The 23,731-nt window shown below is 36.0% G+C and overlaps 1 protein-coding gene across 1 annotated transcript in view; it reads left to right on the plus strand.

The window, feature by feature from the left end:
* Positions 1-1,751: 1,751 nt before the first annotated feature.
* The window catches only part of LOC131077638 (photosystem II protein D1-like), a 114,607-nt gene continuing 92,627 nt past the window's right edge, over positions 1,752-23,731 (plus strand). The window contains exons 1-2 of the mRNA XM_059221996.1: positions 1,752-1,913; positions 1,998-2,144. Of these exons, the coding sequence (XP_059077979.1) occupies positions 1,752-1,913; positions 1,998-2,144 (309 nt within the window). The remainder of the gene's footprint in view (positions 1,914-1,997; positions 2,145-23,731) is intronic.

The following is a 23,731-nucleotide window of genomic DNA, read 5'->3' on the forward strand; positions in this document are numbered from 1 at the left end:
TAAATCATCATTTAATTCATTCTTGTAATATTTTTCTTGCACTCATTTTTAGGTAGATTTTCTTGACATAATTATAAAGCTTAACATAGGATTTATTGAGAGACTTGAATCTCACTTTAGATTTGGAGCTTTGTCCTTTTTCTTATTTTTTCTCTTTGCTTTATCCTTTTATCTTCCTCTAATAATCAATGCATCCTTTAAAAAAATTAGTTTTTTTTTTGCTTTAACTCCTCCAAGAGTAGAGAACCTACTATTTATTCAAACTTAACTTAGTGTAGTGCTACTAGTTGCGATCACTAAATCATCCCATGATTCTAGCAAAGAACACAACAAAGTAGTACATGTATTGACAAATTCATAGATATAAATTATGAATTTAATGGATTTAGTTAAAACTGAAAGAGAGTAGTTGAATCGATTCCTATCAAGTTGAAAATATAAAGTGGTAGCCTAATTGAAGATAATGGTTAAATATTGCAAGGGTACTAGATTGTAATTCCATGGAAGTTACCTTCTTTGAAAAGATGAACTACACAATGCTACCATTAAACTATGATTAGAAGCCTCTCATGACAAGATGATGAACTATTATGGGTCCCAAAGTATAACTATCATAGGTATTGTAATCATCCATCTCTCTATAACAAACATACAAATGCACCACGATGGCCCAAAATGCCAACTAAAAAAAAATCTTAATCGAGAATGAGCCCTCAATGGAGTCTAGAGGAGATGATTATTCATTATCTAAATCAGTGGAGTCATTTTATTCATTATCTATTCTCTCTCTCTCTCTCTCATGATTATTTTTATGATTTTGATGGAACTTATACTAATGCATCTTTAAATGTTAAAAAGTATTGTTTGAGTTGCATGGGCATTATGATGTTTTATTTTGTAGAATATTTCTTATACTTTGATTTAAGTGGATAATACTTCTTAAATAATGCTTATTATTAAAATAGACCCACCTATTAATAATATAGATACGTGTGAGTTTCCTTTTTTTATATTTAAGTTGGTAAATTGTATTTAATTATAAGTTTTTTTGGAAGGTGAAATGTAAATTAAATAGTAATTATAAATTTTCATGTTTGTATATATATGTAGAATATTTTCACATAATGGATGAGTTTGAGATAGATGAGCTATTAGGTCCAATGCCACCTCCACCTCCACCACCTCCACCTCCACCTCCACCTCCACCTCCACCTCCACGTCCACGTCCACGTCCACGTCCACCCGATCAGTTGAGGCAGACCATTAGGTGGAATATTGATTCTTTGATTAGAGATATCTACACCATTAGACGTGAGCCTCATCCTCCTCCACAACTATTACGCCTTGCAGATAGTATACAAGGGATTGTACATTTTGTACAAGCTTTAGATAGCGAGTTGGATAGCTATCATAGTTGGAGGGAGGGATTGCGTGCTTTTTATACGGATGGCCTATCATACAAACAAGTCAATGAATTAAAAATAACAAAAATGGATTTGAAACAATATTTTGCGAACCCTAAGATGGGTGAAGAGATAGATCCGAAGAAGCTACAGATCTCAATTTGATGGTGTAGGCACCCAAGCATAGCTAGACACTTTTGGGGGCGATGGTGGATGGTCTTTGACTATCCACCACACTCCAATCACGAGGTTCCCATGTATTTTTTGAAAAAAATGTGGGCCGAATTTGAATTGGGTAAAAAAACCAATTACTTTGATATTAGATCATTTCAGGGGGTCAGGAGAGGCATGTCCCAGGATAGGCCGAGGGCCAAATTGAGCAACAGAGTTAGAAACCATGTGAGCGATGATCCCTTGGTTCCTCTCCTTGCACCAGTTGTTCCAACACCTAACCATCATCGAGCAGTGGATTCTACTCTTGTTTCATTGAGTGCCCTGTCGAGCAATTTGGTACAATAGGTGCACAAGGTGAGGGCTGCCCCCAACTTAGCACATGTTTGCACGAGCTGCGGAAATGTATGTACGGGTCCATAGAGTGAGGCTTCCCCTGGAGGAGATGGTGATTTTGATGACGCTGATGCTTCCCATGGTGGTTATGATGATGCCAAGGAGGCTACACATTCTGATGCTATCTCTTCATATGCTGATCTCCTATGGGCAGACGATGATCAACCTACAGAGGTACAAATTTATTTATATAATTTACAGTGCAATATTTAATTCCTTATATACACACATATGAACCATAACATGAGTCAATTTTCTGAATAGAGGATGGATCATACCACATCATTTAGGGACCGACATCATGTTACCTCGATACCTAGAGATATCGGTGCCCCATTTACGGTATGCACTTTCATCTAGATACATTGTATTGATATGTACATTTAAAATAAAACATACAATTTTTAATGTAATGATCTGTATGATATTTTTTTCAATTTTGTAGGGTGCTTCGTGTAGCACCGAGGTGGGTAGTTCTTCACATGACTCGTCGACCGCTGAGGCTCAGCCTCATATAACACTAGTATGTTTTTCATCCATTAATTTGAAGTGTTTATATGCTTACTAATTTATGTACAACTCTGATTCATGTTAGTTATTTTTTGCAATTGTAGGCTTATGGATTGTTTGATGGCGCATCACATGTACGCCTTCACCCATCAGTTACTTTGCTTGCACATGGCACATCATATGTATGCTTTTCTGCGATAAAATTGTAGTCTATATATATATTTTATAATTTATGTATACATACAAGTTGATTCATGCTTTATATATGTTGTTAAGGTCGATACCACTACCAGTATTGGTATCGCTATGGGATTGAGCCAGATGCAACCGTCGACATTGTCATTTGTGGTGATGATTAGAAAAATAATTTCTAATTTGTTTATACTATGTATTGATAGTATGATGAAAGAATAAGTATCCGGTAGATTACTGAGAGGGGGGGTGAATCAGTAACTAGAAAAAGTGATACAAACTCTCCTCAACTCAAACTCAAACATGCAAAGTAATCTTATCAATGAAATACCACTGTCAAAATCAATACTCATAAGAATACCGGTTGACTGTTACAACAACTTAACAGTAAACAACATTTAAATTGTAAATATCCAAATGCTTTATCATATGTCAATAATTCACTCTTCAATGCTTCTGGTTACCATGCCTTATCATAAATAGTTAATCAAATCACAATAAGATCATAACCACAAAAACATTCACCACATGACATAAGTATTTATATGTGGAAAACCCAAATAGGTGAAAACCACGGTGAGATGAGACTCACAAGATAATATGTGAACTCTTCTGAAGTTCGCCCTGTTAGGAGCCAAGCCTGTTAAAGCTTTTACAAAAGTCTTGTTAAGAACTGATCCTATTAGGAATCACCCAGTTAAGGGATTGACTACAAATGCCTTGTTAGAAGCAAATGCCTTGTAAAGAGTAACCTCAGTAGAGAATTTGAAAATCCAATCTAATGGACCACCTTGTTAGAGGATTTAATAAGTAACCAAACTTGTTAGAGCTTACCCGGTTAGGGGATTTCATTTTTGCTGTAATTGTTAGAAAACAACAGGAGTTTCTTGATCTGTCTGAATAGCACTACATTTGCTTGATCAGATCCATTTAAGATTCTATCTGCCTTTACTCAAACTACAGACTCATTCTCTGGTTCGGCAATTACACATTCAACTGATTTCTGCCAACTCTTGCCAATACTCAACAAAACAACTTCATCGACCTTAAATACAAATCAATTAGGTCGGTAACACAAAAGAAAATCTAATCCTTTCATTGAGATTACAAACAAGTTGGTACAAGAATGACCATTGGATTTCATAGCAATCTCTACACATCAATCAAGAAAACCTCAACCGCTCCTTGATTACAGCTTCATCGAGCTCAGTAACTCATCACGCATTTTGCATTAGATGCAATACATTTTGTTCATTCCCTAGACAAACAAACACACCAAAACATTTTGAACTTGTCTTCATACAATGACCTTATGTGTCATCATCATTACCGCTCAACATTAGATCATAAACCAACATAACCAATTCAACAACCTTAATCGGTTAGGGTTTAACAAAAATAACTGGTAGGGTTTACCGACTACATAATGTAGAAAGGGTTTAACCTTTTACTCCGATTACCGGTTCAACTCACAAACTTACATACCAGTTTACAATAACCTTCACAAAGCTCTTCCTATCGGTTATAAGACAATATCAACAATAACAACAATATCAGCAACATCATTACCGATTCAATTGACATCAATGACAACATAACATCATTAATGCAATCTTCATGCAAATGCCAACAATCTCCCCCTTTGGCATTGATGGCAATACAAAATATCAACACCATTGCTGTGCTGCTGTGATTGTGAATAGGAATCCTCGTTTACATTACCAAGTATTCACATGCTCTCTCTGTCTTCAGTCTGTCACTAGTTTTCATTGCCATAATCACATAATTCTTCTCCCCATTTGACAACAATGCCAAATTGAAAGTAAAACATGGAATGTGAAGTCTCACTGTGCATCAACAACATATTGCAACTTGATGCTCCCCTATGGAATACATCCACTTCTACATCAACCCTTGTAAAATTTTGCAAGTGTTTCAGGGACTGATGCAGTCAACATCATGTTCAACTAACTTCATGAAGAGGGACAACCCCTAACTGACTTCTAAGATACTCAAAAATAGTCCTAGGCAGGGGTTTGGTAAAAATATCTGCAAGCCACTCTTTGGTAGAAACATGCTCTAAGATAACATATTTGCTCTGAATTTTTTCTCTCAAGAAATGATACTTCAATTCAAAGTGCTTGGTTTGTGCGCGCAAAACAGGATTCTTGGAAATATTTATGGCACTTGTGTTATCACATAAAATCTTTATAGGTTCTGAAATCTTCATCTTAAAACATTCCAAAATGTGCCTCATCCAAATAGCCTGTGTGCAATTCATATAAGATGCAACATACTCAGCTTCAGTAGTAGATTGTGAAGTGCAACTCTGCTTTTTACTACTCCATGAAACAAGCCTTCCTCCAAAAAAAAATGCTCCACCAGTTGTGCTTTTCCGGTCATCAACATTTCTTGCCCAATCAACATATGTGTATGCCTTCAAATCAAAGTTTCCCCTATATGGATACCATAATCCATTGTCAATAGTACCTTTTAGGTATCTAAAGATTCTCTTGGTTGCTATCAGGTGTGTCTCCTTAGGATTCTTCTGGAATCTAGCAACTATGCCAACCACATGGGCTATGTCCGGTCTGCTGTGAACAACATAGTGCAATTTTCCAATCATTGACCTGTATTCCTTCTCATCAACAGAATTAGATTCATCTTCCTTGGACAACTTATAACTTGTAACCATTGGTGTCCCAACTAGTTTACATTCACTCATGCCAAATGTCTTCAAAACCTCTTTCACATACTTAGACTGTGTAATGAAAATACCATTCTTCATTTGTTGTATCTGCAAACCTATAAATTTTTTTATTTCCCCTACCAAAGACATTTCAAACTCATTTTTCATTTCATCTGCAAAACTGTTACTCATGACATCATTACCTCCAAATATAATATCATCAACAAATACTTCACTGACCAGTATTTCATCTCCTTCAGACTTGAGATATATGTTAATATCATCATTGGTTCTTAGAAAGCCTATCTTCATTAGATGTGTATGAAGCCTTTCATACCATGCTCTGGGTGCCTTCTTTAATCCATATAAAGCCTTATGCAATCTGCATACCATGTCTTTTTTATCAGTCAAAGCATAACCATCTGGCTGCTCTATGTATACCTCTTCTTCTAATATCCCATTCAAAAATGTAGACTTAACATCCATTTGATATACCTTGAACTTTTTATGGGTTGCAAATGCAAGTAAAGTTCTGACACCTTCTAGTCTTGCTACTGGTGCAAAAGTTTCTCTATAATCTTCTCCTTCTTCTTGTGCATAACCCTTGCAGACTAATCTTGCCTTGTTGCAAACTACAACACCATCTTCATTCAATTTATTCCTGTATACCCTTTTAGTACCTATAACATTCTTACTTACCGGTTCAGGTACTAGGGTCCAAGTGTTGTTCTTCTCAATTTGATCAAATTCCTCCTCCATAGCTTTAACCCAATGATCATCACCAAATGCCTCCTTAGCACTTCTTGGTTCAATGGTGGAGATCATGCAAGAATTCTCTCAAATTCTTCTTCTGGTTAGTACTCCAGCATCCTTATCTCCAATAATCTGCTCAGGATTGTGATTTAGTCTCACATATCTAGGAATAACATGATCATTATCTTCAGGTTCAACTTCTTCATTGTCATCATCTTCTTCTGAATTTATCTATTCCGGTTGAACTGGTGCATCAGAATTTGCTTTGCCGGTTTCAAATTTCACAGTTTCTGGCTCCAAAAACAAAATGCAAGATCTTCATCCTTTTTCTTTGAACTGGTTCCTTCTAAGACTTCAGGAAATTCATCCACTCGAACATCAATACTCTCAACAATTCCCTGTGTCCGGTTGTTAAAACATTTGTAGGCCTTACTCTTGGTGGAATAGCCAAGAAATATGCCTTCATCACTCTTAGCCTCAAATTTGCTAATGTAATCACCTCTCTTAATAAAAAATTTTCTTCCAAATATCTTAAAATAGCTAACATCAAGCGATCTTCCATGCCAATATTCATAAGGAGTCTTTTCCTTACCTCTCTTTACCAGAATCCAGTTCATTGTGTAGACAGCTGTGCGGACAAATTCTCTCCAAAAGGTTTTCACTACACCTCCTTATATCAACATTGTCCTAGCAGCTTCAACAATTGACTGATTGTTCCTTTTTGCGATACCATTCTGCTGTGGTGTCCTTGGTGCAGAAAGCTGCCATTTGATACAATCCTCTTCACTGTACCAAGTGAATTCCTCAGAAGTAAATTCACCGCCTTGATCTGTCCTTAGACATTTTATCTTCTTACCGCTCTCTTTCTCTGCTAAGGCCCTGAATGCCTTGAACTTACCAAAAGCTTCAGTCTTATCCTTCAAGAATGTGACCCACATCATCCTTGAGTAATCATTAGTGAGAATCATAAAATATCTGTCACCTTGAATGCTTTTTGTTCTTATTGGTCCACAAAGATCTATATGAACCAAATCTAGCAAGTGCTCCGCTAAGAAGGATTTGCTTTGAAAGTTGAAAAAGTCATCTTTCCTAACTGACATTCTTTGGAAAGAGCATTAACCAGTTTGTCTAATTGAGGCAAACCTCTCACTGTCTTGGACTTGCTCACTTTAACAATGTTATCAAAGTTTATATAAAAAAATCTCCTATGCCAAAGCTAGCTATCATCTATTTTTGCAATAAAACAATTGCTAACTTTAGAATTGAGATTGAACAGGTTACCTTTAGTTTGTTTCCCGGTTGCAATCAATTCACTTTTGTTATCAAAGATTTTGCACATACCATTTTTAAACTCCAGTGGGTATCCTTTGTCATTAAGTTGTGCCACACTCAAAAGATTGTGCTTGAGTCCTTCAACCCAGTAGACATCATCTGCACTGCTCTTCCCATTAAGAGAAGTATTCCTTTACCTTTAACCATGCAGGGTGAGTCATTGCCAAATATAACAACACTACCATCAAATTCTTTCAAGGAAAGAAATTTGCTCCGATCACCAGTCATATGATGTGAACAACCACTATCAATGATCCAATCATCAAAGTTATCCATCCTGGATACTAATGCCTTTTGGTTTGACATCTCTTCCTTAATAGCTACAAACACAATATCTTCACTAGCATCATCATTAGATTCTTCATCAGTGATACCACTATCAATAGCAATAAGACAATCTCTTTTGCCTTTACCCTTATACTTCTTGAATTTATCTCTCTTGTGTTCATTTTCACCATTAGGACACTTAGCCACTATGTGACCAATCTTGTTGCATGCAAAACATTTTAAAGGTAATTTACCTCTGTATTTACCAGTGCCAATAGGAAACCGCTTTGCCAATAATGCTTCAAGCTCCACTAAATTATCTTCATCATCAACATCTCTGCTGGATCTAGATTCATAGCCATGACTAGTATCTCTACTTTTTCTCATAGATGGGTTAGAAACATAAGCTCTAAATGCAGACTTAGATTTCTGTACACTACCATCATAACCATTTAGTTCAAAAGCAGTAAGCTTTCCAATGATGGAGTCAAGAGTTACCTTAGTTTTCTCAGTGGACTTCAGCTCTTGAATAGCTGCAACTCGAATAGCATAGACCGGTCGCAGGGTTCTTAGTACCTTACTGATTACTGTGGCATCTTCCACTTTCCCTCCTGCACTCTTAATTTCACCGCATATCTCTTTTATCCTTTGACCATATTGCTAGATATTCTCACCTTCAAACATCCTCATGTCATCAAACTTTCCTCTTAGACTTTCTTCTTTAACAATCTTAACATGTTCATCACCGCTATAAATCTCTTCAAGTTTTTTCCATACTTCATATGCAGTTTCATGACCATGAACATCTACATATTTAGCATCAAACATGGAACTAATAATAGCCTCCAATGCTTGATGATTTTCTTGTTGTTCTTTCTTCTGATCATCAGTCAGAATTCCAGTAGGTGCAATATACTTAGTATCTATATGATCCCAATATTGACTTCCCAGACTCTTGATGTAAATTTTCATTTTGTTGCTCCATATCCTATAGTTTTCTTTGTTGAACTTTGGACCTTGCTTCTTCATCATGATCTAGCAGATCTTTTCCTCAAGCTGTTAGGCTTAGACCTTAGAGGACCTGAGATGCTCTGATACCAATTGATGGTATGATGAAAGAATAAGTATCCGGTAGATTACTGAGAGGGGGGGGGGGGTGAATCAGTAACTAGAAAAAGTGATACAAACTCTCCTCAACTCAAACTCAAACATGCAAAGTAATCTTATCAATGAAATACCACTGTCAAGATCAATACTCATAAGAATACTGGTTGACTATTACAACAACTTAACAGTAAACATCCAAAAGCTTTATCATATGTCAATACTTCACTCCTCAATGCTTCCAGTTACCATGCCTTATCAGAAATAGTTAATCAAATCACAATAAGATCATAACCACAAAAACATTCACCACATGACACAAGTATTTATATGTGGAAACCCCAAATAGGTAAAAACCACGGTGAGATGAGACTCACAAGATAATATCTGAACTCTTCTGAAGTTTGCCCTGTTAGAAGCCAAGCCTGTTAAAACTTTTACAAAAGTCCTGTTAAGAACTGATCCTGTTAGGAATCACCCAGTTAAGGGATTGACTACAAATGCCTTATTAGAAGCAAATACCCTGTAAGGAGTAACCTCAATAGAGGATTTGAAAATCCAATCTAATGAACCACCTTGTTAGAGGATTTAATAAGTAACCAAGCTTGTTAGAGCTTACTCGGTTAGGGGATTTCCATTTTGTTGTAATTGTTAGAAAACAACAAGAGTTTCTTGATCTGTCTAAATAGCACTACATTTGCTTGATCAGATCCATTTAAGCTTCTATTTGCCTTTACTCAAACTGCAGACTCATTCTCCAGTTCGACAATCACACACTCAACTGATTTCTGCCAACTCTTTCCAACACTCAACAAAACAACTTCATCAACCTTAAATACAAATCAATCAGGTCGGCAACACAACAAAAATCTAATCCTTTCATCGAGATTACAAACAAGTCGATACAAGCATGACCGTTGGATTTCATAGCAATCTCTACACATCAATCAAGAAAACCTCAACTGCTCCTTGATTACCGCTTCATCGAGCTTAGTAACTCATCACACTTTTTGCATTGGATGCAATACATTTTGTTCATTCCCTAGACAAACAAACGCGCCAAAATATTTTGAACTTGTCTTCATACAATGACCTTACATGTCACCATCATTACCGCTCAATATGAGATCATGAATCAACATAACCAATTCAACAACCTTAATCGGTTAGGGTTTAACAAAAACAACCGATAGGGTTTATCGGTTACATAACATAGAAAGGGTTTAACCTTTTACTCCGATTATCGGTTCAACTCACAAACTTACATATTGGTTTACAATAACCTTCACAAAGCTCTTCCTACCGGTTACAAGACAATATCAACAATATCAACAACATCATTACCGATTCAATTGACATCAATAACAACATAACATATCATTAATGCAATCTTCATGCAAATCCCAACATGTACCTATCTTTTATAGGGATTATCAAAAGTGATGTACAATGTTTTTTTTATAGGACTTGACTACAACCACTTTTCTTGTTCATGATAGTGGACCTCCACGTACCAATGAGGGCATTGTAGAGCATAGTCGTATGGTAATTTATTTTAGATTTTTAGTATTTAATTACTTTATAAGTGAATTATGCAAGTAAATTCTTCTCATGTTAAATCTTCTTCTCATGTAAAATCTTTTAATAATGTACAGGACGGTGGAGACACTGATACTGCACACACACATGATGGTGCATCTCAGGACCACGTGTAGCAGGATGATTCATCTCAGCCACCTTCACGTGGAGTGAAGAGGACTGTAGATGAGATGGACGAGAGTTCTTAGATTATATATTTTAGATCATGTCATGTTATTGTATTATGGACTTTTTATGATATCCTGGGACTTGTTATTATGTTATTTGGACTTGTTTTAATGTCATTTCCTTGTTATTATTTTTTTAGGACTTGTTATTATGTCATCAGGAATTGTTATGTGATTATATATAGGACTTTTTATTATGTCATTTCCTTGATATTATGATATCAGGTCTTGTTATGTGATTTGATGCCCTCTAGTGATTATATATGTGATGTTGTTATGTGATTTGGTGCCCTCTAGTGATTATATATGATCTATTTATGACTTTATATTTTAACATTGTGATTGATCATCTTATAGTGCAATAGTTTATAATTGAATAAAATAATTATCCTGATTTACAATAACATCCTATTCTTAAAATAATAATAAAATCAAGAACTTACAGTTAATCTATGAAGAGATTACGATAAAATAAATATACCATAAAAAAATAGAATGATTGTAACACAATTACAATGTGCACAAAATAACATTAGGAAGAAGATAACTAATACAATGTTGTTTATGAAACCAAAATTGTATCAAATGTAGACAAATACAATGTTAAAGGGACAAAGAAAAACAATTATCATAATTAAATATAAAAGAGTTCACACAATTAACACAAACTTACATGCATATAAATTTGATTCAACCTAATGTACCATCTGCATACTCTCTCTTCTACAATGCGTCTATGATTGCCTCATGCTCTTCTACTGAAAGTGTCCACAATACCTTATTAGTAGATCTACCTTTGTATCTTTCTAATTTGATGTTTGTTGCCACCACCAAATGAGAATAGTGTATAATCTTCTTTTCTGATTGGTAGTCTTCATAAGTTGGTAAGTCATTCCTTCTTGTTAAGTATTTGTGTAGCCATATGCCAACTACCACAACAGACCCAACTAGATACTGAAAACCATCATCATCTACTTGATCACATATCAACTTTTTCTTAGGTTCTACATATCTAGCTAGCCAATACTTAACCTGCTCATCATTATCCTCAGGTGCAACAACAACATACACATGTCCTAGAATTTTTTTTAAGTACATGTAGAAATAAAACTTGTTAGAATTTATAATTCAAATACAATCATAAATTATATGACAATACATAAAAATATATAATTTTAAGTTATATACAAGAAATTGAATTAAATTACTAGGTTGTATGAGGTCTGAAACACAATCATAATCTTTTGATGCAAATGCATGATCCGCGTCTTCATTTCTTCTAACATCTTGATATTGTGTCTCAGTAGGTGTAAAGGATTTGTGTTGCCATTCTTTGACCCATTCCATATTCTTGCATTCTTCCCATTCACCTGCAACACAAAATTGACAAAAACATGCAAGCTCTCTAGTCCATATAGTCCAAGTGTTAGAATTAGAACTCTTAAATGAATGCCATCTAGCTGACCCATTGATTGTATCATAATCATATCTTGGAAGGATATTCTCCTCTTTAACTAGCCAGAAGAAACGTCTAATTGTAGAGTTCTGACTTGATCTTGTGGATAAAGTTGCACTACACCAATCCACAATTGCACTTACATTTTTAAATTTATCCTTTTCCTCGAATTTGAGTGGCTCTTTGTAAAGGGCTCTCTTAACACATGCACTGAAACCATCATGTTCTCCTTTCCCGTGTCCATCCTCAAAAAAACTCCACATGTGTTCGATACTAGTTTTCTTATGAATCCTACTCAACCAATAAAACATTCTAGCATTCTTGAATTGCCCTGTGCAATTATCTGACTATATTAGATGTTGTGTCATCTGAATTTCTCTCTCCCTCAAATTCTCAAAAAAGGTCTTGAAGCAATACTGGACAAACTCAGATGAGTGCAATTTATTATCACTCATATAGAAATGGTACTCTCTCAAAATTTTATGATCCTCTTCTGTACTATCTGGTGCATGCCTATAGACAATATGGACAAAAATCGATACTTGCATTGAATTGTAGTATTGTGATTGGACCTCATCTTGTGGTGCAAGTGTGTAGTTCTCTGCAAAGTCAATGACCGAAAGTATACTACCAACCTGAAATATATCCTTACATATTCAAAATTGACCATCGAGCTATCTAGCATTTTGAGAGTGTTTAACATATTTAAGTACGATCTTACTCTTAAATTCATTCATAAATGCATGAACACTAACTTTTTCAGTGATTAGATCGCACAGTCTTCCAACCTTTCCATCCTTCAGTGGATACTCAACAGTTTTAAATATTTTAACATCAACTAATTGTTGTCCAAAATAATTTGAAATATTTTCATGCAAACATTCATCCAACAATGTAAGATTGCCACATATATCACATACACTGGAAACACATGCGTTGAAAAGAAATTTTTTCTCATTTGGTGGGTTGCAAAACAAACTTGATATAAACTCCTTTATATTTTCAGGTGGTATATTTATACCACATTCTTGGAACATTCCATTACTATGCATGGTAACATGTATATAACGAAATACATCATAATGGTAGAGAAATTGAACATGAGTTTTGCAACGACATGTGACTCTTTCCTTGTTAATTCGAACATACCAAGGTTTACACTTTTCAAAAGACCTTTGACAAATTCTAATAGCCAACACCTTATCATCCAAATTTTTTTTGTACTATTCAGTTTGAGTCATGTCCGATAGGTGTTTTGGATGTGGATCACAAATTTTTGACCCAACTCTTAATTTAAGAACATCTCTAACATTAGGTGATACTCTTGTATTATCGTGCCAGAATTTTTTGATCAAAGTTTTGACTTTACCAGTAAGTTTCATATCAGACCTTGGTGGTCTACCACTAAAAGTCCACAAATTGTTTGCCGAATCACTTTCAAAGTTAACTCTTCTTTTTACAGCTCTTGAAAAAGTTTTATGATGAATATTAAGATATCCACTTATGTTACTCATCATTCTTTTATCAGAAGTTGTTTGTCTTACTAAAGTTGTTGTTCTTGCCCGTCGTGCCACATATTTATCTTTAGAACGACTTTTCTTTTCGAATGTATCAAAGGCGCTAGCAACAGTCAATACAACTTGTTTTAAAGACTCATCCTTCTTCTTGGGTTTGACATAAAAGCCCAACTTCTTCATCATTTTTCACATTTTAGTCATTTTAATTAGTTGTACCATTAATTGACATTTAAACCCAAATTTCTTATTATAAAAAAAATGTCTAAACAATCTATTTGCATGTGTCCTAATCTGTCTCCATGAAACCAAGCCAGGAAGGTTGTCTAGTACATCACTTTTAATTTCAAAATTTTCATTTGTTTGATTATCATTCAAACATGTTTCATTTTCAATTGGTGTTTCCATGTCTACATCCACATTATTGGTTTCAGTTCAGGTGGATTTTCAATTTCATTTGGACTTTCAAATTTGGTTTCAATTTCAGTTTCAACTTGAGTTCTAATTTCATTTGGGGTTTGATTTTCAATTCGCGTTTGATTTAATAAGTAATCCGCTTCTACTAAATCACCAATTTCTTCATGAGAAAAAACATAGGGCTGTGAAGACATACATGTATCCAATAATGGATTAGAAGATGCACCTAAATTAAATGGTTCTATAGTGTTTCCTTCGTCAACTTTTATGGTCTCATTGATGTTCTCCTCTTCTGAAACGATTGTGGAAGTTGAAGCTCCTTGTCTAATTCTTTCTCTTCTCTCTCATTGACGTATTTCTTCCTCCCTATTTGCTGCAATCTCCTCAGCTGTCAGAACCTTCCTTTGCCTCTTCCTACGTGGACATGATCCCATGGCTGCACCAAAATTTGAATTCGAATCGATCTCCTTACCAAATCGACAATAAGACCAAAAAAAAAGAATGATTAATCAAAACATTCTCTTTGCAGATCATACCTGTTAGGCAATGATTGAAAAATCAATGATTGGGATTTGTGCTTGTGGGCCAGATTCTAGCCCAACGGATCTTTTGGGAAATGGGCGCACGTTATTTAATGAAATAGGTGCCCGTTTCGCTTTCAACGGTACAAAGCGAAACGAGCGCCCGTTTGTTAAAATTAGGGATGGGAAACAACCCTTAGCCTTTTTTTCTACTTCAGGATAGGCTTGGTCCCACCAAGCCTATGCTTGGACCTCCAAAAAAATGGCTAAGGTGAAACAACATCAGATTTCCACCTTGGCCTAATTTTTTGAGGGCCTTCCTGATTGAATTTTTTGATGAAACGAAAACCCATTATATTTTTCAGTGTCTTGATTTCAGAAATGTAAATTTCATAGTGATAAGATTATTTTTACAATTTTTTATATTATTTATTAATCAAAAGTGGTACCTAAATCTAAACTACTGAGGTTCAGTAAAACTTTAATAACTTTTTTTTAAAAAGATTTTAGAAAAATAAATTATATGACATCAATCTAAATACAATTATTGTGGATATTAAAAAAAAAAAAATTGAAAAATATGAAATTTTCATTAAATTATGGTGGTCGTACACCCGATGTTTTGAAAATATACTTTATTGTCAGTTAAAAATTAATTAAAAAAAAAAATTTAATAAAAAAATAAGAAAAAATATTCTCATTAATATTTGGTGTCTTAGGTATCATTTCCCAGAAGGATTTGAAAAAATTCATTTATTTGCATCAAAAAAGGGTGGTCATACATATGTGTGGTATGGTCTTGAAACATACATTTTGAAAAATTGGTTTTTAAACATACCTACTAAAAATTAATTTATACCATGTGTGTATTAAAATAAATTACATATTTGAAAAGTAGATTTCGAGCACTACATTTTCTATTACTAAAGTTTTTTGAGATTCAATCTCTAAGTACATCAAATTTTGACATCAATCGATTATAAATTTAAAAAACAGAGAAAACACTTCCACTTTTTGCCCAAAAGTGGGACTCAACTTCTTGTAGCCACCCACATAGTTATGTATAGATTCTAATTGTCCTTTCTTCATCAACATTTTTTAAAAGAAAATGTCTTTACACTTTTGGGGTATAGATTTTTTGAGAAAGGAGGTAAATAGTTGTTTTATATTAAACTATATTAAAAGTTGAAGCTATACAATAAAATAAGTGGATGGAAGCAAATCACACCCAACAACTAATTTGAACAACAAAACATCACTAATAGCCCAAGAATCAAGTCTGTAGAGGACATGATGCTCAAAATACAATATGGAACATAAATTATTGATAAATAAAATATAATGAGTTTTAGTACTATTAAGAGGTGTAATATTTGTGTTTGACAAAATAATGATGACAATATTGATAAGACATTATACAATTGAAGATATGACAACATTTTTATTTTTCATCATTTTTACTTTTTTTTTTTAATGTGAAATAATATTTTTGAGAGAGATTTTTAGACTTGAAGTTTAAGTGAAAAATATATGAACTAATCATGTCTTTAAAATTTCATACGTAAAAGCATGCAACTAAAAATTAATAAAATCATGAATTTATGTATAAAATTGACACCATATTAACAAGAAGTCATTATAGAAGACAACAAGATCACCATCATGTTTTAATCCTCCATAAACATCAAAAGGAGCAATATTCAAGGATGGGATCCCAACTAGATCGATCAAGAATGTCGTTCTCCACAAGTTCAATGTACAATGGGTCTCCTTTATAGACTATATACAAGGAGACTAGCTAAATCAAATAATTAGAACATACCATTCAATGACTTATCTTAACTTTTAAGGAGATTGAAGCCTATTGGGAGGAGAATGATCCTATCTAGGTTGCATCTTAGAGAACCTTTTATAGCCTTGCATATGAGGAGTACAAGTCATTGAACCCCCATAAAGGATGCATTTTATTGGTAGTAAAAGGAGCATTACCCTAAAAGTTCAACTACTATAAATATTAAGTAGGAAATAAATGAATTAATGAGCTCATGAGCTCTATAATGAATGGTTCATATGGTAGAAAGCTAAGTAGGTTTGATATTAGGGGAAACTCTTTGGTTAAGTGTGCTTGAGTTGGCCAATTATTGTTATGGGTGACCTCCTAGGAACTCCTAATGCTTCACCCTATGAATGTGAGCACAACCTATATGTAATGAATGTCAAGTGAACCATTCATGATAATAAGAGGTAGGTCCTTGCAAATCATTACTAATGAGTTATGGGTTAATGCATTTAACCAAACAATTATACAATCGAGTCCTGATAAAAAAACACATAATTTGACACACTACAAGAGAACACCATTGAAGACAATAGTGATGTATAGATGTTTATGTTGATTTTGAATCCTATTTGTATACCCTAACTAAGCTAGCCACTAAACCCTAGATTTACAAACTAATTGAACAAAAATCAATAGCTAGATCTACAAATGCATGCAAATAACATAAGATAAGCAAATATAACTTTACATGCAATAGAGGCTTGTCTCCATTGTTCTCGTATCCTCCATGATCTTGCATTTGATGATAGTGCTATCAGATTTGTATGCACTTGCACAAGAGCTCAAGGAAGAATAAATATGGTTGTGAAGATGTATTGCTGAAGTGATTTTGGTAGAATGTAACTATGCTCAAGACATGTTATTGAAAATGAGAGGAAGAAGCCTCTTTTATAGAGATCATCCTCAAAATGGAGGGTATAGATTAAGAGGTGGGATTATGAATGGCCAAGATCACATATGAAAGAGAATCAACAAGATTGAAGGGTAGGTAAAGATGGAGGGAGGGGATTAAGAGGCAAAAGGTAAAAGATAAGGGTGAATAGGATTATGAGGTTAAATTGAAATGAAGGGTTACTATTAAGAGGTTGAAATGTAATTTAGGGAGATGAGTTGTCATGTGGATAAGAAGAAAAAGATAAATGAATGAATTAATTAAATGCAAGTATTTGTTTGATTAATAGAGGAAAGGGCTTGCATAAATTAAATAAATAAAACATTTATTTAATTTAGGAAAGAGCTGGGAGGAATAAATAAATAATAAATATTTATTTAAACTAGAAAGAAGAGGCTTATTGAATTAATTAAATAAATTAATATTTTTTTAAATTAAAAGTGAAATCTAAGGCTAATAAATTAATAAAATAAAATATTTATTTGATTAATAGAAGGCATTAGGATAAAATAATTAAATAAATAATAAATATTTAATATTTAATTAAAGGACAATTTTAGGTGTCTACATTTTGCATCTCTTTGAGAAAATGTAGTTTATTGCATTGTTTCAAAGAATAAAAATTAATCAATACACTATTTTACCCCAGTAAGGATGATTGTATGCCCCCTTGAGAGATTGGGCGAAAGATTAAAAAAAGCTTCAAACAATCTCTCAATAAGAAGAGAAGGATAGGTTGGGTAAAAAGCAATATAAATGAGACTAGTTTGGTAAAGAATGGGGTTAAAAGAGGTCACGGGGGACCACAGAGACCACAAAGGGTTACCACGATCAATTTGGGTTACAATTCCTATATATAGGAACTTGGGGGAAGGATCTCCTCAATTGCATCCATCACTTTTAGAGATCACAGTGTAGAGAAGAGATTAGAAAGGAGAGAAGAGCAGTTACAAAGATGGTTGACACATCAAAGCGATTCACACTCTCTCTTCTTCCCTCTCTCTACTTATCTCTATCTACTCTCTCCCTCTCCCTACATACCTCCTCTCATTCCCTTCCTACCTCTACTTCTCTACATACCTCTCTCTCTCTCTCTCTCTCTCTCTCTCTCTCTCTCTCTCTCTCTCTCTCTTCCTTTCTCTTTGTCCCACCCAATGCTCCCTCTCTACTTATCTCACTCTCAACCTTTTCCCTTTGTACTTACCTCTATCTCCCCTCTCCCTCTCTCTACATACCTCTACATCCCTCCCTCATTAAATCTATTTATCTACACATATCTCCATCTCTCCCCTCTTCTCTCTTGCTCCCTCCCTCCCTCCCTCTCTATTTCTCTTTATCTCACTCTTTTTGTCTCCCTCGAGATTTATACCTCTCTCTCTCTCTCTCTCTCTCTCTATATATATATATATATATATATATACATACCTCTCCATTCCTCTATTTTTCTACATATCTCTCCTTCCCTCCTACATCTCCCCTTTTATCTCTAATTTTATCTTTCTTCCCTCTCCCTCTCTCTATACATACCTTGTTGCAAATATGTTTTTATGTTGTCATTGATATCAAACTTGTTGTCATTGATGTCAACCAAGGTCTAGAAGTATATGATCATTGGTCCTATATCAGGTGGCCACTCATGGGTTCATATTGATGTATGGATATTAGTGGATATTTGTTTAGATGGTATATATTATTATCTTATGACTTCCATATAATTGAAGATGTATTTGTATGTCAACAACAAATTTTGGTTAAGTGTGACTATTTTGGTGAATAGTCCATCAGACTAGATTCAATTTTCTAGTCTACATTGTGCCACATTGATTCATCTTTGATTGTGATTGTATTATGATTTTGGTGGATAAAAAATAATTTTATATCCAAGGTTTCATATACTCATTTGATCTGTAGTTGACTTAGTGTTAATCTACATGTCAGTTCTATAGTGATAATGTACCTGTTTGTAGGAATGCTTTGCATTCCTCGACTTTTTGATGTTTTTGGTGTTGCGGTTATTTGATGTTGTATTGTTAGTGATAGGTGAAGTCATTTTGTGTATCCACAGGAGTTGAGGAGGTCCGTACTGCATTTTGGGTATGTTTAATAACTTGGTTCCACTATCGGTTCTATCATTTAGAGTCGACTTGAGTGTTTTTGGTTTGTGTAGTTGCGTGCGGAGTTGAAGGCAATGATTTAGGATTGTTAGGAAGGCATACCAATATGGTTTGATGATTCACACATCCCATTTCACTTTCACATTGCTTTGGAGATTTTTTTTGGGTCGATGATTTATATTCTAAATGTTACATCTAATGAGGCCAACCAGATTAATGTATTTTATTTGAGCAGATGACATATAAAGGAAGATATCTTTTGGAGGATTGTAATGGACTGTATGAGTTGTATGAGGATTTTTTTATGGTGTGTCAAGTAAGTGCAAAGGTGCACAAGTCTAGATGAGCAATAATGAATTTAGTTTCAGATGTTTAAAGCATTGAACTATAATCAATGATGCCCTCCTAAATGACACAATGTTAGTTTATGATCAAACAACACAAAACACACAAGACGTTAGAGTTAATCAATCAAAAACCAAAACATATGAAGGCATTCCAAAGGAGACACTAAAAACATGCTAATATATCTAACTAAAGAAGCAAAGACAATGAGATATCTCCAACTATCTCTTAGCATGATATTAGCTCCTTTCTCCCTTGTTCCTCTCCTCTCCAAGTTCCAAAATAGTGTAGCTCTCAGCAGCTTTTTGCACTATGGATGCTTATGGAGGATTGAGATTGTAGTATAGCTCCAAACATGAAATGAAAAGCTATTTTTATGCTAAAATGATATATTTTAACCAAAAAGACAAGATTTAGTTATGCTATGCTAAATGCTCTCTAAAATGGCTATAGTCTAAATGCTTACAAGTTTTTAGGATCCGGATTATGAAGGAATGGGCTCTATTTATAGGAAAAATGGAGCAATGGATGGCCAGGATTGAAAGGTTTAATCAAGGGCCAAGTTTGAAAGTTGGGAATCCATGTGCATAATTGGCACCAATGAAATGGTGACAAGTGTCAACATAGGGTTGGGTTGAAAGAAGAGGTTGGAGGCATTAAAGGCCTGAGAAGACCTCATGGTTATCTAAAGGCTAAGAGTCAAGCCTAAATTAGGATTACCCACAGAATTAGGAATTAATCCAAGGATAAACCTTTGTGCAAATGATTAAGAGATAATGATGGTCAAAGCATTGACGGCTTGATGAGACCCTTGGGTTGTGTAGAGGTTGAGTCAAAACAAATGTTTTAACCATGTGGGAGGGTTGAATTAACCATTAATGGTTATTGGAGACTTTGGGGATTAAGTGGTTGAAAGTTGGAAGCCTTCAATGGTTATCAAAGACTTTGAGGAATTAAGTGGTTGAAGGTTGAAAGCCTTTAATGGTTATCAAAGACTTTGGGGTTTTTGAGAAGTGACTTCATTTTGCTTAGGAATGTGACAATATTTAGGAGGTGGATTAGGCTAATTGGGAAGGGGTTAGAAGAATCTAGAAGGGGATTAGATTTTTGCAAGTGGATTTGGTGGGTGAGGGAAAATAGGATTTTATTTAAAATAAAAATTCATTTATTTCAAAATGTGTGCAAGTTGCATTTGTAGGAAAATGCAAGTGGGGTGGGGATAATGATTTAAATAAATGTTTTATTTAATTTATTTAAAAGAGGAAAAGGGATTTAATTAAATAAATTGATTTTATTTATTTAATTGATTGGAATTGGATTTAATGAATTAATTAAAATAAATTGAATAATTTATTTAATTAATAGAAGAATGTTTGGAGACGAATTAATTAAATATTAATTTAATTAACTGATGGCTAGTGGATTTTTAACCAAATAAATACTAAATATTCATTTAATTAAAATGGACAGATTTATGTGACTACATTTGCCCCTCTTTGAGACGGTGCAGTTTATCGCATCGTTTCAAAGAAAGAAAAAAAACTGGTGTGAAGAAATGCCCCATAAAATGTAATTTTAATGGGTGGTATGCCCCCTTGAGAGATGGGCCGAAAAATTTCGAAAAATCGGGCGATCTCTCGAAAAAGAATGAAAATTGGCAGGGTGATAGAAGAGAAGAAGTTAGGTATACGGGTGAAAAATAGAAGAAATCGGGGGAAACATGGAGAAATGGGAGGCTCGGGAAGTTCACGGGGACCACGGCGATGAGCGGGGCGAAGTTACGGTGACGGCGGGGGGTATAAATGGGAGGAAAGGGGTGAAAATAGGATCATTTGTGACCGCGACCAGTTGAAAACTAGAGCTCTGACAGTGACATTTGGAGGAGCAAGGAGGAGCTACGATGCCGTTTCCGATTACCGAGCACCGATTTGAGCGAGTCCGCCGGTTCCAGCGCCCAGCCGACTACAGACCAGCGGTACGCAAATTCGAAAACTGACTTTTTATGCATTTTTGATAGGTTTTTAGCTGAGTCAAAGTCAAGTTGGAGCAAGAGCACTAGAACTATGGTTTTAGCGCTTTTGCTCCATGAATTAGCGCTATTGTGCCGCAATAGCGCTATTGAAGGTTAGTTTGAGCGCGGTTGTATGCATTAGCGCTAGTGTATGCAAGTTTTAGCGCTTGTGTCCAAGTAGCGCTATCGTAGGGTTAATTGAGCGCTATTGACTCGGAATAGCGCTATTGTATAGCAGTGTTAGCGCTTCTGATTTTGTAGCGCTATTGTAGGGCTTTTTGAGCGCTATTGTTGGTTGTTGTAGCGCTGTTGTATAGAACTAGCACTATTGTAGATGAAATAGCGCTTTTGCCTTAGGATAACGAGATGCCCCAGTTTTGGACAAAATAAATTTCCTGATGCCTAACGATTGATGAATGGCGAGGTGAAGTGGGAGTTATTTTGAACCATAGCAGCCCGATGAGACTTAGGTCATTTGTTAGGATAAATGCCTGTTGAAGTCTAGACGGCCATGATTGCTTACCTGTTGAGACCCGAAGATACTTGATCAAAGTATCTGATGATAGTCTAGGTTTAAACTTAAGAAAGTTTGATAACAAAACAACTGATGGTGGTTGGATGAATGTCTATGTGCAGGAGGATCTGCGCGTGTTACAGTTACGCGAGCGCCACCCCGTGACACAGGGATTACGAGATCGGTTGACACAGATAGAGATAGACTGTATTGTGGCTACTGGGCTCTATGAGGTGATGCATATGCCCGTGATTCGGATGAATCACGACCTGATCACAGCATTAGCAGAGCGATGGCACAGTGAGACGTGCACGTTCCATCTAGCTTAGGGAGAGATGACGGTGACATTGGAGGATGTGTGGCGTATCCTCCGGATTCCGATTCGGGGTGAGATGGTGACATATGATCGATCTTGGGGGACAGTGTCTTGTCAGAGGATTTTTGATGAGGATGTATACATTGATGATGGCTCGATCGCATGGGAGGATATAGCGGCACTATATGAGCCCCTTCTAGTAGTTTTGTCAAGGATCGTGGGAGGACTTCTGTGTCCAGACAGGCGTTCACATGGATTGGTGGTCGGATGGGGACAGGTGATAGAGATGATGGTGATTGAGGGGACCCGATATGCCTGGGGGTCGTGCATGTTAGCGCACATGTACCAGGAGCTACACGAGGTAGTGTACCGGGGGAGAGGTTCTCTTGTAGTGGGCATGACGCTGCTGCATGTGTGGGCATGGGAGCACTTACCAGTGACTCGACCGGTGAGTCTCAGATTTCGAGCCATGGACCAGCCCTATATGTTTATGTATAGTGGTATGATGAGTTAGCCCCACTTGGGAAAGTTAGAGTGGTGGCGGCGGGCATTGGATGACCTGGATGCAGTGATCTGGCGGCCATACTTGGAGTGTGAGCCATGGGAGGATGATGCGGAGGCACTACTGTATTGCTTCATGACCCGATTCCTCATTGGGAGGACCTCTTATCATGTGGAGAGACAGGTGCTGGGACGGGTGATGAGGCAGTTTGGATGGCAGTAGGGACTGCTAGCGGATCAGGGGAGTATGCACGAGTGATCCGAGAGCGGTATGCATGGGGTCCAGTGCTACTGTATGATCAGGCACTGGCAGAGTTCCGGACACTGCAGGCGAGGCCATGGGACTTATGATCGAGGGTCGTGGATGCAGGGGTTACAGTAGAGTATACACAGTATCGGGTGGCGCACCCAATTCTACGGATATCAGACCCAGCTGAGCCGATCCCAGCGTTCGAGGATGAGAGGGGACGAGGACGGAGAGCAGGAGGCTGAGGAGGAGGAGTTGGAGGAGGAGGAGATGGAGGAGGAGGTGGAGGAGGTGGTGGAGGAGGTGGAGGAGGTTTGGGGATGCCGAGACAGCGGAGAGGGAGAGGTGGATTACCGCTGCAGATATCACAGGGACCCTTGATGCATGGAGGAGTGCAGCTGAGTGGGAGGGGGATGGAGAGAGAGATCCCGATGGATATAGGTGCAGGAGAGGGTGGTGC

This window comes from Cryptomeria japonica, chromosome 6 (genome assembly GCF_030272615.1).
Source record: "Cryptomeria japonica chromosome 6, Sugi_1.0, whole genome shotgun sequence".
Taxonomy (NCBI): domain Eukaryota; kingdom Viridiplantae; phylum Streptophyta; class Pinopsida; order Cupressales; family Cupressaceae; genus Cryptomeria; species Cryptomeria japonica.